The following is a 14629-nucleotide window of genomic DNA, read 5'->3' on the forward strand; positions in this document are numbered from 1 at the left end:
TAATTTCCTAATCTAGGAAATCTTAAATACCTTCTTTTTCAAAAGAACTCAGGTCTTACTGAATTGACAGGAAAACAAACACTGAGAACATCATATACAAAAAAATAAAACCAAATGTTCTGTCATATCAGATTTCTACCTAATAACAAACTATATATTTCTATTTTATATAGGATAATCTTGCTCCAACTTGGATGGGGTGGAGCGCTGGTTCCTCCCCTCAGCCCTTTATTATGGGTACTGTATTACCCCTTTTGCTACCTTTCATCCTTTCACTGTGACTTTGTGTAGTGGGATGAGGGAGGGATTGGGAAGGGTCCTACTGTAACACAGTAGGAAATACAGTATTTACATTCTAGTCCCCTATATCCAATGTCTTAAATTTCTTTTGAAAAGAATACCTTTGTGAATTTACTCTTTGTGAATTTTGAACCCCAACTGTTGATGATATCTTTATTTCGCTGAATATGATTTAGTTGTGTGTGTATTTACTTATTCACTAATGGGAAGATTATCTTAATGGTGAGGGTGGAAGACCTAAATGTAGAATGATTGTGTGAAATTTTTAACAGCTTAAGTTCATGATGCTGTTGTTATGAGGCATTAAACCCTTGCCATTGGTTATGTTAGTGCAGATAACTGAGAACTGCCTTGATGATATAAACAGCTGATCCTTTGAGCTGTTGGTATATTTGTGCATATGCTAGAACATAATATTTCAGATTTCTTAAGACTGGTATTGTGTGACCATTATAATTTTTCTTAAGTATGTATTAATAGGGATTATTTAAACACTTAAGGCACAGATATGTTAAGAAACAGTTAAGTAAGTGTGATTTCTGTTTTAGAAAATTTTGTAGAAAGACATTCACTTATTTGTATTACTCAAACTAAAACACCTTCCTAGGGAAAAACAAAACTATCAGGCACATAAACATAGAATTTAGTGCATTACTTCTTAGAAGTTGTCACTACTAGACAACTTCTTATCCTAGTAGACATCTCAATGAAAACATAAATTAAAATGGTTCTTAATATTGTTTATTTTTACTTTAAAAAATGCAAGTAGGGTTATAATTTTTGGAAAGATTGGGATGTATTAGGTACTTCTAAATAACTGTATATAAACCCCATGGCACAAATATAGTAATTATATTTTAGAAGATTTATTAGTCTTTATACTTGAAAATATGATTTTTTGATACTTTTAACTTATATAATTTATTCTCTACAGAGAAGCAATAGAAACCATGAGTAGTATTGATTTGAAATTGAAATCAATTCACTCCAAGTGTATCTGCATATATCAAAATCATGAATATTAATTTGTGTATTTAATTTCAATCTTTCACTTAATGTTCATTTTCTCTAAGTATCAGTTGTATTAAAAGAGAAAAATAGATTTGAAGATATTTTGCAAAATGCTTGTCTTGTGCAAAGAAACATCCTCTAGTATTCATTAAGATAGTATCTCTCTTAGATATTTCTTTTGAGACTGTCTAAAACCACAGCCTGTTCTTTGCAATTTATTCAGGCCAGTTCTGTCTAGTTTCTTCACTGCTTGGGAACCAATTACCTTAGTTCCCTAGAGCCAAAAAATGGCTAATATGTCTCCCTCTGGGCTTAACTAACTCTTGGGAAAAGGCAATACTTGCTCTGATTCTACAAATGTAAATTAATGAAATAACCAAAATGAATGGAGCATTGTATAACAAATTCCCCAATACTATTTTGATTTTTCTAAGATATGATTATTTATTTATCTTTGTTTGATAAAAATGATCATTTCATTAAAGTCAAAGGTTAACAATTATTGCATATCATGATCTGAGCAACATTCCTGCTGACTGCTTACTTGCATCAGGAATTCCATGAGGAGTTTATTTTAATATGAAATGAATCACATTTCAAAGGATCTAATTAGTCTTGTTAGGTATCCCTAAATTTATTTTACCAAGGTCTTTATTTTTCACTGTATCCAAAAATAACACTTAAAGTTTTGTTCTGAACCATAAATGCTAAACTGATCTTTACTGCATTTGTTCTTTATCACTCCGATATTCATATATAGAAGGTACTCAGTTTTGTTTCCATATTTAATGCACTCAAGGTCTTGAGAAATTCATGATTACCTTTTAGCTTCTTAAATTTAAAAACAAGCACCCAACCAACCATTTATCATATTTACAGATAAGTGGGGACATGTCTAAGGAGAATTAGATGTTATGCCTATTCTACCTTCTGAATTAGTTTTATTTCCCATATGCTAAATGACCACACAATATAAGTTATTCTGTGGTTTTGTCCAGCACTGCAATTGTGATTAAATAAATTATGATTAAATTAACACTAACTTTATTTTGAAAGCTAAAAGTGGGTAATAAGGGTTATTTAATGAAAGAATAGCTTATGGAACTGAAGCCTTTAAAAAGAAAAGGTATTTTAGGATGGGAGCTATAGGGCAAAATATTTCAAAATAAATGAAATCTCAGTTCTCTAAAATGGTATTAAAATGTGACTATTATACTAGTTGGCATGACATGAAAAGTTTGGGACTAGGGAATTAAAACTAAAAATGGAGATTGTAGTATAATTCAACTATCAAAGAAAGGATAATTTAGTGTGGATCCACTCTATATTCTTAAAGTTAAATTTGAGGAAAATTGATTTTCTTACATGGATAAAAAGAGAGAGAAGGTTTACAGTGTTGCAAATATAAGCTAAAAGATGTCAGAACTGAGATGGATATGGTAGAAAGAAAATAAAAAGGAAGAGTAGTGAGAAAGGTTTGAAAAGAATTGTGAAATCTACAGCTATATATGGGACGAGATAGATAGTTTAGCAATAGGACATCCAGCTGACCTGGATTTAGTCCCTGGTATCCTAATACCCTTGAGAATCACCAGGAATAATTCCTGAGTGCAGATCCAGGAGTAAGCCAAGGAATAAACAAGGAGCACTGCCAGGAGTGGCCCCCAAACAAAAAACAAATATAAAAAAGACAAGATACAGGGACAACTAACCAGTGGGAGGAAGGGATGGAGGGAGAGAGGGAGGGAGGGAGGAAGGGAGGGAGGGAAGGAAGGAGGGAGGGAGGGAAAGAAAGAAAAAGAAAGGAAGGAAGGAAGGATGGAAGGAAGGAAGGAAGGAAGGAAGGAAGGAAGGAAGGAAGGAAGGAAGGAAGGAAGGAAGGAAGGAAGGAAGGAAGGAAGGAAGGAAGGAAGGAAGAAGGAAAGGAGGGAGAGAAGAAAGGAGGGAGAGAAAGGAGGTTGAGAAGTAGATAAGGAAGAAAAGAGGGATGGAGGGAAGAAGGGAATAAGAAAGAAAGAGCTGGGCCCGGAGAGATAGCACAGCGGCGTTTGCCTTGCAAGCAGCCAATCCAGGACCAAAGGTGGTTGGTTCGAATCCCAGTGTCCCATATGGTCCCCCGTGCCTGCCAGGAGCTATTTCTGAGCAGACAGCCAGGAGTAACCCCTGAGCACCGCTGGGTGTGCCCCCCCCCCAAAAAAAAGAAAGGGCTATGTGATCTCCAAATATCCCAACCTTTTAACATACATTTAGTGTCTGCACAATAGAAATCACTTTTTAATCAAGATGATAGGTAAAAATTCTGAAAAACATGTAATAACAATAACAAGATTTTAGCTTTCAGATTTTGAATACAAAAAAACCATAAAGTAAAACCAGACCTTTAAAATAAAAATTAAGAAAAATTTTCATTCTGTTTATAAATGTAGTCAGCAAAATGAGGAAAAAATAGTGCCATGTTCAGTTTACTAAATCAACATAATCTGATTTTAGATAACTAATTGACTCAATTTTTTTTCATGCTCATTACTTCACCATTGTTGTTTTAATGCCGGCCCACTTATAACACTGTCTTTTCAAAACAAAAAGCCAGAATTCCTTAGAGACTAGATGGGGCTATGAATTACAAAGAATATGCTCCTGCATTTTATTTTTCAGATAGTCAAAAAGTTGTTCAAAAATAGTGACAACAAAAGGCAAATAGATATTTTGGTACCATGAATTTTTTGCTTTGAATCAGATTGATTAGAAAAAGAAGAATATAGGAAAAATTAATATCAGCTATTAATGTTCAAGTCTGTAGTATCTGTGACTTAAGAACATTTTAGGGTCTATCTATACCTTACCTCCTAGCAATTTATATTCAGTGAGATCTATGGAAAAGGAATTAAGGACAGTTACTCCTGTACTGTAGCCAAAAATCAAATCTGTATGTTTAATTTGTGATCCAGAAACACAATTAAGAGGGGGGAAATCGTTCTTAGGAAAAAATATAGATAACTGTTTAGTACACAATTTGATGAAATCACATCAGATCTGAGAACTACCGTCCTGAATATGACATTCCTCCTTATTTTTCTAAAAAACTGATTTTGATTATGTTTCATTTAAAATAAGTTTATTGAATTAAACTCAGTAAATGAAACAATTGACATGACTGGAGCTTGAAATAAACGATGTGATGATCTAATGAAATACATAATGCTAAATTGTCTTGCTTATGCAAAAATTATTAGTAGTCATAGAAGTGCATGAATAATTAAGGATACATTATATTAGGTGTTTAATAATTATTATATTTATTCATATAAAATTTAATCAAATTATATTGTCAATTCAATCATGTCCAAATATTTTGGTTTCATTCGTTAATATGTTGTTTTTAAATGAGTTAGTCTTTGGTATTAGGATTTCCTACACCACATTTTTCTAGTTAAAAATATATTCTAACCTAACTTGAAAATACATTACTCTAATTTTGATTTTACTTTAACCTTTTGACAATTCCCATTTTCTTCTTTGAACTCCCTTTTGTCCATTTGTTATATTGTCTATAGTTTTTCTAATCGTATTGCTTAAGAAAAAAATGGGTTTTATTTAAAAATTTTACTTTGTTTGAAATATTCTAGAATAGACCTAGTATTTGAAAAAAAAGAAAAAGAAAAATCAAAGATTTTAAGGGGGATATCTTTCCTTTTTTTAAATTCAATAAGAATTCTGACTTTCCTTTTTTTTCCATTTGTGTACTAGGTGGTTGTGAATGCCCTTTTAGGAGCAATTCCATCCATCATGAATGTGCTTCTGGTTTGTCTTATATTCTGGCTAATTTTCAGCATCATGGGCGTAAATTTGTTTGCTGGCAAATTCTACCATTGTGTTAACACTACAACTGGTGACATGTTTAAAATCACTGAAGTCAATAATCATTCTGAATGCCAAAGCCTAATAGACAGAAATGAGACTGCTCGATGGAAAAATGTGAAAGTAAACTTTGATAATGTAGGATTTGGTTATCTCTCTTTGCTTCAAGTTGTAAGTAATCACTCTTTTCTCAAAATTATTTTTCAAATGTTTTTGTTTGGAATAACAAAGTTCTGAAGTAATTAATTAATTATTACTTAGTTGTTAGTTATTAATAAATAGTTTATAATATTTTTCTAATTTAATTTTTAGTACAAGTTTATTAGCTCAGGTGGGTGGGAGAAACCAGTATATCTAAGTAGTTCAGAGTGTAGAGATCAATTAGTTTCTTCTATACGTTATTTTCTTTCTTTCTATTTCTCTCCTTTCTTATTTAAACACATTAATGAATCAATGTTTTTGTTAATATTTACTTATTGCAATTAGAAGCTTGTATGATAGATAACCCTCTCAAAACCCATACTTAGGCCATCTGATTGGATTTTAACTAATTGATGACTTATATAGTTTGGATTCAAGAAAAAGCAATTATTTTTAGGTTTTAGAATTAAATCATCACAGGAGAAAAAATATATGGTAAACACTAAATAGAAATGAAACACAAGTTCTATTGTCTCATCTCAAAATATCATTTGATAAAATTACATAAGTTACTCTTATCTAGTGTAATGTGCGTAATGAGTTTCTAAGTATGACTTACACAAAAGAAAAATAGTTCACAGTTTATTTGGTATTAAAAAAAACCTTCGATTTTCTAAAAATCATTTCTTTCTTTTCCTTTTTAAATCTGTAAATTCCATAGGGCCAGAGAGATAATAGTGCAGTGGGAGAATGGAACAGACCTGGGTTCAATTCCCAGCACCCCATTGTACTTCCCCCAGCACTGCCAGGTGTGATTCCTAAACACTGAACCAGAAATAAACTCCAAAAACTGCTGGGTGGAGCTAAAAATAAAAAATGAATAAGTGCCAAGTGTCTTCTGTATTATTTTCCACTTTCCTAACCCATAGTAGCTCATCTCATCAAAATTGCAGAGAAATGAAACATGGGTTTATTTGTGAATGTTGTGCTTCAAAATTCTTATAATAAGAACTTTCAACTCTGACTGTTTACTTATGTCTGCTCTGCTGTGTTACAAACAAGAAATCTTAAAGTTTCGGTTACTCTGATGACCTTACAGATAAACTTCAGCAGGTGATCACCAGATCTAAGTTATAACTGTTCTGCTATTACAGACACTGCCAAGAGTTTTGGCACTTGCAATATGATTGCAAATATTTGACCGATTCTGATAGCACTTTAAACTGAATAATTTCATTACTTCTGAAAAATTAAGAAGCATTCAAGAGTGCTTATCTAACAGTAATAGAGCAAGATATTATGCTGATCCAAAATGTGTTTTGAAATGCCTTTCAATATGTATATTTTAAAACATATATATATATATGATAATTTTTAAACATCAAGTCTTAACTACTTTTTCTCAATAAAACACCTATATCCTTTTAATAGGCCACATTTAAGGGATGGATGGATATAATGTATGCCGCAGTTGATTCAAGAAATGTAAGTATTCGCTATAACCTGCCTTTTTTTATAATACTGATTTGCTGCTAGTGTTAATTCAGTAGAGCACAAAACTGAGTAGAATAATTCAGACCATTAAAAAAGAAAAAACATGACTTATATTTAAGTATAATAATATTTATCAGAAAAATTACTTTAGAATAAAACAAATTGATTTGTAAGTAAAGCTGGGGCTGAAGCTTTACAGTCGGTAGGGCTTTTTTGTCTTGCATGATTTTGATCCTCTGAGACTACGGGGAATGATTTCTAAGTGAAGAGCCTGGAGTAACTCTGAGTGCTGCCAGGTGTGGCCCCAAAACAAAAACAAACAAGTAAAGCTGGGGCCAGAGTGGTGGCACAGCAGCAGGGCATTTGCCTTGCATGCGGCTGACCTAGGATGGACCATGGCTTGATCCCCCAGAGTCCCATCTGGTCCCCCGAGCCAGGAGCAATTTCTGAGCGCATAGCCAGAAGTAACCCCTGAGCATCACCGGGTGTGGCCCAAAAACCCCCCAAAAAAAAGAAAAGAAAAAAAGGAATAAAGAAAGTAAAGCAAAAGTACCATGTCATATATTTAATGACTAACAAATATCTTTCTAAGAAATCTTTTAACCATTTTCTTTCTATATAATAACTTGGGTGAACTGGAAAGAGTATGAAGAATTATATGATCAAAATAGGAATGTATATTTATCTTCCATATTAATATGTGAACTTAGGATGTTGTCTATGCAACCTCAAAAATCTGTAATCATCTCTTTCAAATTCATTCTTTATTATATGATTTCAACATCCAGACATTTCTGGAGCTTTGATCAAGGCTATTATCTCTTCGATAGTTTATTGTTTGCTCTATATTTCTATCACAAAAGTGACAACCCATATCATTTGAATTTTCCTATGAGAATCTCCGATTTCAAGAACTGTAATCCAAGTTTGTTTCAACTTTATTTTTCACAACTGTAAAATAAGTGTTTCTCTTGGCCTTCATCCTTGCTTTCTGGGTTCCATTTATTTAGTTCACATCATAAAGAATAACCTCTATTTGGAAAGATGGCTTAAATTCACTCTTTCTCTGAAGAAAACCTATACTTGATCTCTAGCATCCCATGATCCCATAAACACCTCACAGGAGTGACCCCTGACTTCCTCTTTAGGAATAGCTACCCAACTAGCATGTGGCCTCCAAACAAAACAAAATAAGCCAACAAAATAATAATAATAATAATAATAATAATAATAATAATAATAAGCTCAGTTCTAGCTCTTTAATCTTCAAAATGATCTGATAGTGTTCACTTTTTTGCTCATTTGTTTTCTTTTGTGGCTACACCCAGAACTTACTCTTGCCTCTGAGCTCAGGGATCACATATGGTTGGGTTCAGGGCATATGGGGATGGGAGGAGATTGAGCCTGGGTCATTCCCATGCAAGGCAAACAACTTACCAACTGTACTATAGTTTTATTTCCTAAAATTTATCTTTATCTTTTCTGATATGCTCTTCTCATGCAACTTTATATATTATGCTGGGTTCATTTCTGATAACCAGCAGAGCTGTGCTATTTCATTTTGTTAGTTATTTTGTTTTGTGTGTTTAGTTTGTTTTAACTCTTTGTCTTTTTAAGGATTTGAACATATTAGGGAATTATCAATAATGATTAATTCCTTTACTAAGTGATAAATAATAGATCAATGTTCATTTTCTGAAAATTCACCCTAATTATTAAATTGAGAATTTAAGATTGAGTGTTCTTATAGGCCCATGACATATGAAAAGTCTAATGAGTTTGGGACTGAAGAGATAGTACAGCAGATAGGGTATTCGCCTTGCATGAGGCCAAACCGTGTTCAATGCCTGGTGCCCCAAAGGGTCCCCCAAGCATCACCAGGAGTGAACCCTGAGAGCAAGGTGGTAAACCCTGAGCACTAATGGGTGTGGCCCCCAAACAAAACAAAACCAAAAAGAAACCTGCACCGAATATCTCAATTCTTGTTTACTGGAGAAATACATGCATATGTAATGATTATTTCTAAATAGTCTACATATTTATGGATATTTTCACAATGATTTTCAAATATTACAAATCTATAACTCCAAAATATCCAAATTAAATATATTACTAACCAAATAGCAAGATATTAGTGATATTTTGAAATAAACATACAGACTTTAAACTGTCATAATATTTTTCACATAAAAATATTCCTAAAGTCTAATTCTAGATTTTTTGAAAAGTCACTCTTAAAAGGAAAAAGAAAAACATCAGTTTATATACTAATATAAATTTTATTTTCTATTGTCTGAAAAAGTTCCAATAACTTTTCTAGTATCAAAATGTATTTTGATTTTATATTACTTCTGATTATGCAAGCCCAGTTTCTAGGAGTTTTTGAGAAATATCCATATTGTTTTTCAAAAAGTCTGGACCAATCTACATTCCCACAAGCAGTTCCTGGAATATACCTTAAGAATCTAAACACAGCATGCAAAAATGCCCTCAGCATTTCTATGTTCATTCCATCACTATTTACAATAGCCAGAATCTGAAAACAACCCAAGTGCCTGAAAACAGATGAGTGGGTAAAAAAAACTTGTGCTACATCTATACAATGGAATATTATGCAGCTGTTAGGAAAAAATGAAATCATGAAATTTGCTTTTATGTGGATAGATATGGAGATTATTATGTTGAGAAAAAATGATAGAGGAAGAAGGATAGACATAGAATAATTTCATTCATTCGTGGGATATAAGAAAAATAAAATATAGAATGGTAATAATATCAAGAGACATAGAGATGAGGACCAGGAGGACCAGTCCATGATGGGATGCCTGCCACAAACATCAATGAGTATGGTTAAGGTAGAAAAGGGTCCATTATGACAATGGTAGTTGGAACTGATCACTCTGGACAAGAACTGGGTGCTGAAAGGAGATAAAGTGGAGATAAGGAGATAAGGGGGAAAAATAATAAAGGAAAAAAAGGGAAAAAATAGGAAAAAGGGAGACAAAGATAGAAGTAAAATGCCTGCCCTAGAGACAGGTAGGGGAAGGTTAGGAAGGAAACTGGAGACATTGGAAGTGGGAAATGAGCACTGGTGAAGTGTTAGACATTTTATGACTAAAACTAAATCATGAAAACTTTTGTAGCCATGGTGCTTAAAGTAATTATTAAAACAATGTATTATAATATTTTAAAATATTCTTCTTTGATAGGTGGAACTCCAACCTAAATATGAGGAAAGTCTATACATGTATCTTTACTTTGTTATTTTTATCATCTTTGGGTCCTTCTTCACATTGAACCTGTTTATTGGTGTCATCATAGATAATTTCAATCAGCAAAAAAAGAAGATAAGTATTTCTAATATTTTTCTCTTCATTAAGTAAGATTATTTGAAGTGTTCACTCTGTCAAATAAATATTAATTTAAAAATCTTACGACATCATATCTACACATATCTGTGTAAATATATGTCTATTTGTGTATGATCCCACCCCCTTCTCCACACCCCACCCCTTTCTGGGTATCAAAAGCCATGAATAACTATGCTCTACATTGATGTACATAGGTTTGCAATACTGCTCTTTTTCTTTTCTTATTACATTTTAATTTATGATGATACTCTTTTATGTTTTTGTTTCAGATATTTATTGGCTATCTATTCTTTTCTAATTTTTAATTGAAATATAGTTTGTGAACGTACTAATATTATTTTATACTTACAGAAAATAGAGCTCATTGTTTTTCTCCTCAAACATTTTTCTTACATATTTTATAAGATTATAATTAAAAGTATTTTCACTTGTTTTTCTATTTTATTATGTCTACATATGCATTTTTATAATTTACTTAATCTTTACAAAATAGTTTTTTTCATGATTTTAATTTGCGTGGGTGTTTTCCCACACAGTAGACAGCAGTTGTTATTTCTAATTGCTTCTTACTTTAATGATTTAAATACTTATCAAATGTTTTTGCAGCAAAAATATGAGTCTTTATTTTCTTTGTTTTTTGCACTTTTTTTTATTTAACCAACTTTATTACATACATGATTGTATTTGGGTTTCAGTCATGTAAAGAACACCACCCATCACCAGTACAACATTTTCATCGCCAATGTCCCAAATTTCCCTCCTCCCCACCCAAACCCCGCCTGTACTCTAGACAGGCTTTCTATTTCCCTCGTACATTCTCATTATTAGGATAGTTCAAAACGTAGTTATTTCTCTAATTAAACTCATACCTGATTGCATTGAGCTTCATGAGGTGAGCTGTAACTTCCAGCTCTTTTCTCTTTTGTGTCTGAAAATTATTATTACAAGGGTGTCTTTCATTTTTCTTAAAACCCATAGATGAGTGAGACCATTCTGCATCTTTCTATCTCTCTCTTACTTATTTCACTCAGCATAATAGATTCCATTAGGTATAGGAAAATTTCATGACTTCATCTCTCCTGACAGCTGCATAATATTCCATTGTGTATATGTACCACAGTTTCTCTAGCCATTCATCTGTTGAAGGGTATCTTGGCTGTTTCCAGAGTCTTGCTATGGTAAATAGTGCTGCAAGAATATAGGTGTAAGGAAGGGATTTTTGTATTGCATTTTTGTGTTCCTAGGGTATATTCCTAGGAGTGGTATAGCTGGGCCGTATGGGAGCTCGATTTCCAGTTTTTGGAGGAATATCTATATCGATTTCCATAAAGGTTGAACTAGACGGCATTCCCACCAGCAGTGGATAAGAGTTCCTTTCTCTCCACATCCCCGCCAACACTGCTTGTTCTCATTCTTTGTGATGTGTGCCAATCTCTGGGGTGTGAGGTGTTACCTCATAGTTGTTTTGATTTGCATCTCCCTGACGATTAGTGACGTGGAGCATTTTTTCATGTGTCTTTTGGCCATATGTATTTCTTCTTTGTCAAAGTGTCTGTCCATTTCCTCTCCCCATTTTTTGATGGGATTAGATGTTTTTTTCTTGTAAAGTCTGTCAGTGCCTTGTATATTTTTGAGATTAGCCCCTTGTCTGATGGGTATTGGGTGAATAGTTTCTCCCACTCAGTGGGGGGCTCTTATATCCTGGGCGCTATTTCTTTTGAGGTACAGAAGCTTCTCAGTTTAATATATTCCCATCTGTTAATTTCTGCTTTCACGTGCTTGGAGAGTGCAATTTCCTCCTTGAAGATGCCTTTAGTTTCAATGTCCTGGAGTGTTTTACCTACGTGTTCTATATATCTTATGGTTTCAGGTCTGAAATTGAGGTCTTTCATCCATTTGGATTTAACCTTCGTACATGATCTTAGCTGGGGGTCTAAGTTCAATTTTTTGCAAGTGGCTAGCCAGTTGTGCCAACACCACTTGTTGAAGAGGCTTTCTTTGCTCCTTTTAGGATTTCTTTCTCCTTTATCAAAAATTAGATGATTGTATGTCTGGGGAACATTCTCTGAGTATTCAAGCCTATTCCACTGATCTTTGTTCCACTGTCTTTATTCCAATACCATGCTGTTTTGATAACTATTGCTTTGTAGTACAGTCTAAAGTTGGGGAAAGTAATTCCTCCCATATTCTTTTTCCCAATAATTGCTTTAGCTATTCTAGGGTGTTTATTGTTCCAAATGAATTTCAAAAGTGCCTGATCCACTTCTTTGAAGAATGTCATGGGTATCTTTAGAGGGATCCCATTAAATCTGTACAATGCTTTGGGGAGTATTGCCATTTTAATGATGTTAATCCTGCCAATTCATGAGCAGGGTATGTGCTTCCATTTCCTCATGTCCTCTCTTATTTCTTAAAGCAGAGTTTTATAGTTTTCTTTGTATAGGTCCTTCACATTTTTTGACAAGTTGATTCCAAGGTATTTGAGTTTGTGTGGCACTATTGTGAATGGGGTTGTTTTCTTAATGTCCATTTCTTCCTTATGACTATTGGTGTATAGAAAGGCCATTGATATTTGTGTGTTAATTTTGTAGCCTGCCACCTTGCTATATGAGTCTTGTTTCTAGAACCTTTTTCGTAGAGTCTTTAGGGTTTTTTATATAGAGTATCATGTCATCTGCAAACAATGAGAGCTTGCCTTCTTTCTTTCTTATCTGGATTCCCTTGATATCTTTTTCTTGCCTAATCACTATAGCAAGTACTTCCAGTGCTATGTTGAATAGGAGTGGTGAGAGAGGACAGACTTGTCTTGTGCCAGAATTTATAGGGAAGGCTTTTAGTTTTTCTCCATTGAGGACAATATTTGCCTCTGGTTTGTGGTAGATGGCCTTAATTATATTGAGAAAGGTTCCTTCCATTCCCATATTGCTGAGAGTTTTGATCAAGAATGGGTGTTGGATCTTATCAAATGCTTTCTCTGTGTCTATTGAGATGAACATGAGATTTTTTTTCTTGTTGTTGATGTTGTGTATGATATTAATAGATTTACGGATGTTAAACCAGCCTTGCATTCCTGGGATGAAACCTACTTGATCGTAGTGGATGATCTTCTTTTTGTTGTTGTTGTTGTTGTTGTTTTTTGTATTTTGTTTTCTTGGTCACACCTGGCAGTGCTCAGGAGTTACTCCTGGCTGTCTGCTCAGAAATAGCTCCTGGTAGGCACGGGGGACCATATGGGACACCGGGATTCGAACCAACCACCTTTGGTCCTGGATCGGCTGCTTGCAAAGCAAACGCCGCTGTGCTATCTCTCCAAGCCAAGGATGATCTTCTTAATGAGGCATTGAATCCTATTTGCCAGAATTTTGTTGAGGATCTTTACATATGTATTCATCAGCAATATTGGTCTATAATTTTCTTTTTTGGTAGCATCTCTGTCTGGTTTAGGTATCAAGGTGATGTTGGCTTCATAAAAGCTATTTGGAGGTTTTCCTGTTTTTTCGATTTCATGGAAGAGTCTTGCCAGGATTGGTAGTACTTCCTCTTGAAAGGTTTGAAAGAATTCATTAGTAAATCCATCTGGGCCTGGATTTTGTTTTTGGGCAGACATTCGATTACTGTCTTAATTTCCTCAATAGTGATGGCTGTGTTTAGATATGCTACATCCTCATCATTCAACCATGGAAGGTTATAAGAGTCCCAAGAATTTATCCATTTCTTCCAGGTTTTCATTTTTAGTGGCATACAGTTTCTCAAAGTAGTTTCTGATTACCCTTTGGATCTCTACCATATTAGTAGTGATATCTCCTTTTTCATTACTAATACAAGTTATCAAGTTTCTCTCTCTTTCTTTCTTTGGTAGTTTTGCCAGTGGTCTATCAATCTGTTTATTTTTTCAAAGAACCAACTTCTGCTTTTGTTGATCTTTTGGATTGTTTTTCGGGTTTCCACTTCATTAATTTCTGCTCTCAGCTTTGTTATTTCCTTCTGCCTCCCTATTTTTGGGTCCTTTTGTTGAGCACTTTCTAATTCGACGAGCTGCGTCATTAAGCTATTCCGGTATGCCCCTTCTTCTTTCCTGATGTGTGCTTGCAAAGCTATAAATTTTCCTCTCAGTACTGATTTTGCTGTGTCCCATAGGTTCTGATAGTTTGTGTCTCCATTGTCATTTGTTTTCAGGAAGGTTTTGATTTCCTCTTTGTCTTCATCTCGGACCCACTGGTTATTCAGTATTAGGCTGTTTAACTTTCAGGTATTAAAATTTTTCTTCTGTGTCCCTTTGTAGTTCACATATAATTTCAGGGCTTTGTGGTCAACAAAGGTAGCCTGCAAAATTTCTATCCTCTTGAGATTATGGAGGTATGTTTTATGTGCTAGCATGTAGTCTATCCTGGAGAATGTCTCATGTAAATTAGAGAAAAATGTGTATCCAGGCTTCTGGGGGTGGAGTGTCCTGT

The 14629-nt window shown here is 33.9% G+C and overlaps 1 protein-coding gene and 1 long non-coding RNA gene across 6 annotated transcripts in view; one reads left to right on the forward strand and one right to left on the reverse strand.

Moving 5' to 3' along the window:
- Nucleotides 1-14629, forward strand: part of SCN1A (sodium voltage-gated channel alpha subunit 1) — a 162073-nt gene that overhangs the window by 136217 nt on the left and 11227 nt on the right. For all 5 annotated transcript variants that reach the window (XM_049773370.1, XM_049773373.1, XM_049773371.1 and 2 more), the window contains exons 22-24: nt 5059-5340; nt 6742-6795; nt 10014-10151. In XM_049773370.1, the coding sequence (XP_049629327.1) occupies nt 5059-5340; nt 6742-6795; nt 10014-10151 (474 nt within the window). The remainder of the gene's footprint in view (nt 1-5058; nt 5341-6741; nt 6796-10013; nt 10152-14629) is intronic.
- Nucleotides 1-14629, reverse strand: part of LOC126009175 (uncharacterized) — a 138836-nt gene that overhangs the window by 73584 nt on the left and 50623 nt on the right. The window lies entirely within an intron of this gene.

Source organism: Suncus etruscus, chromosome 5 (genome assembly GCF_024139225.1).
Source record: "Suncus etruscus isolate mSunEtr1 chromosome 5, mSunEtr1.pri.cur, whole genome shotgun sequence".
Lineage (NCBI taxonomy): Eukaryota > Metazoa > Chordata > Mammalia > Eulipotyphla > Soricidae > Suncus > Suncus etruscus.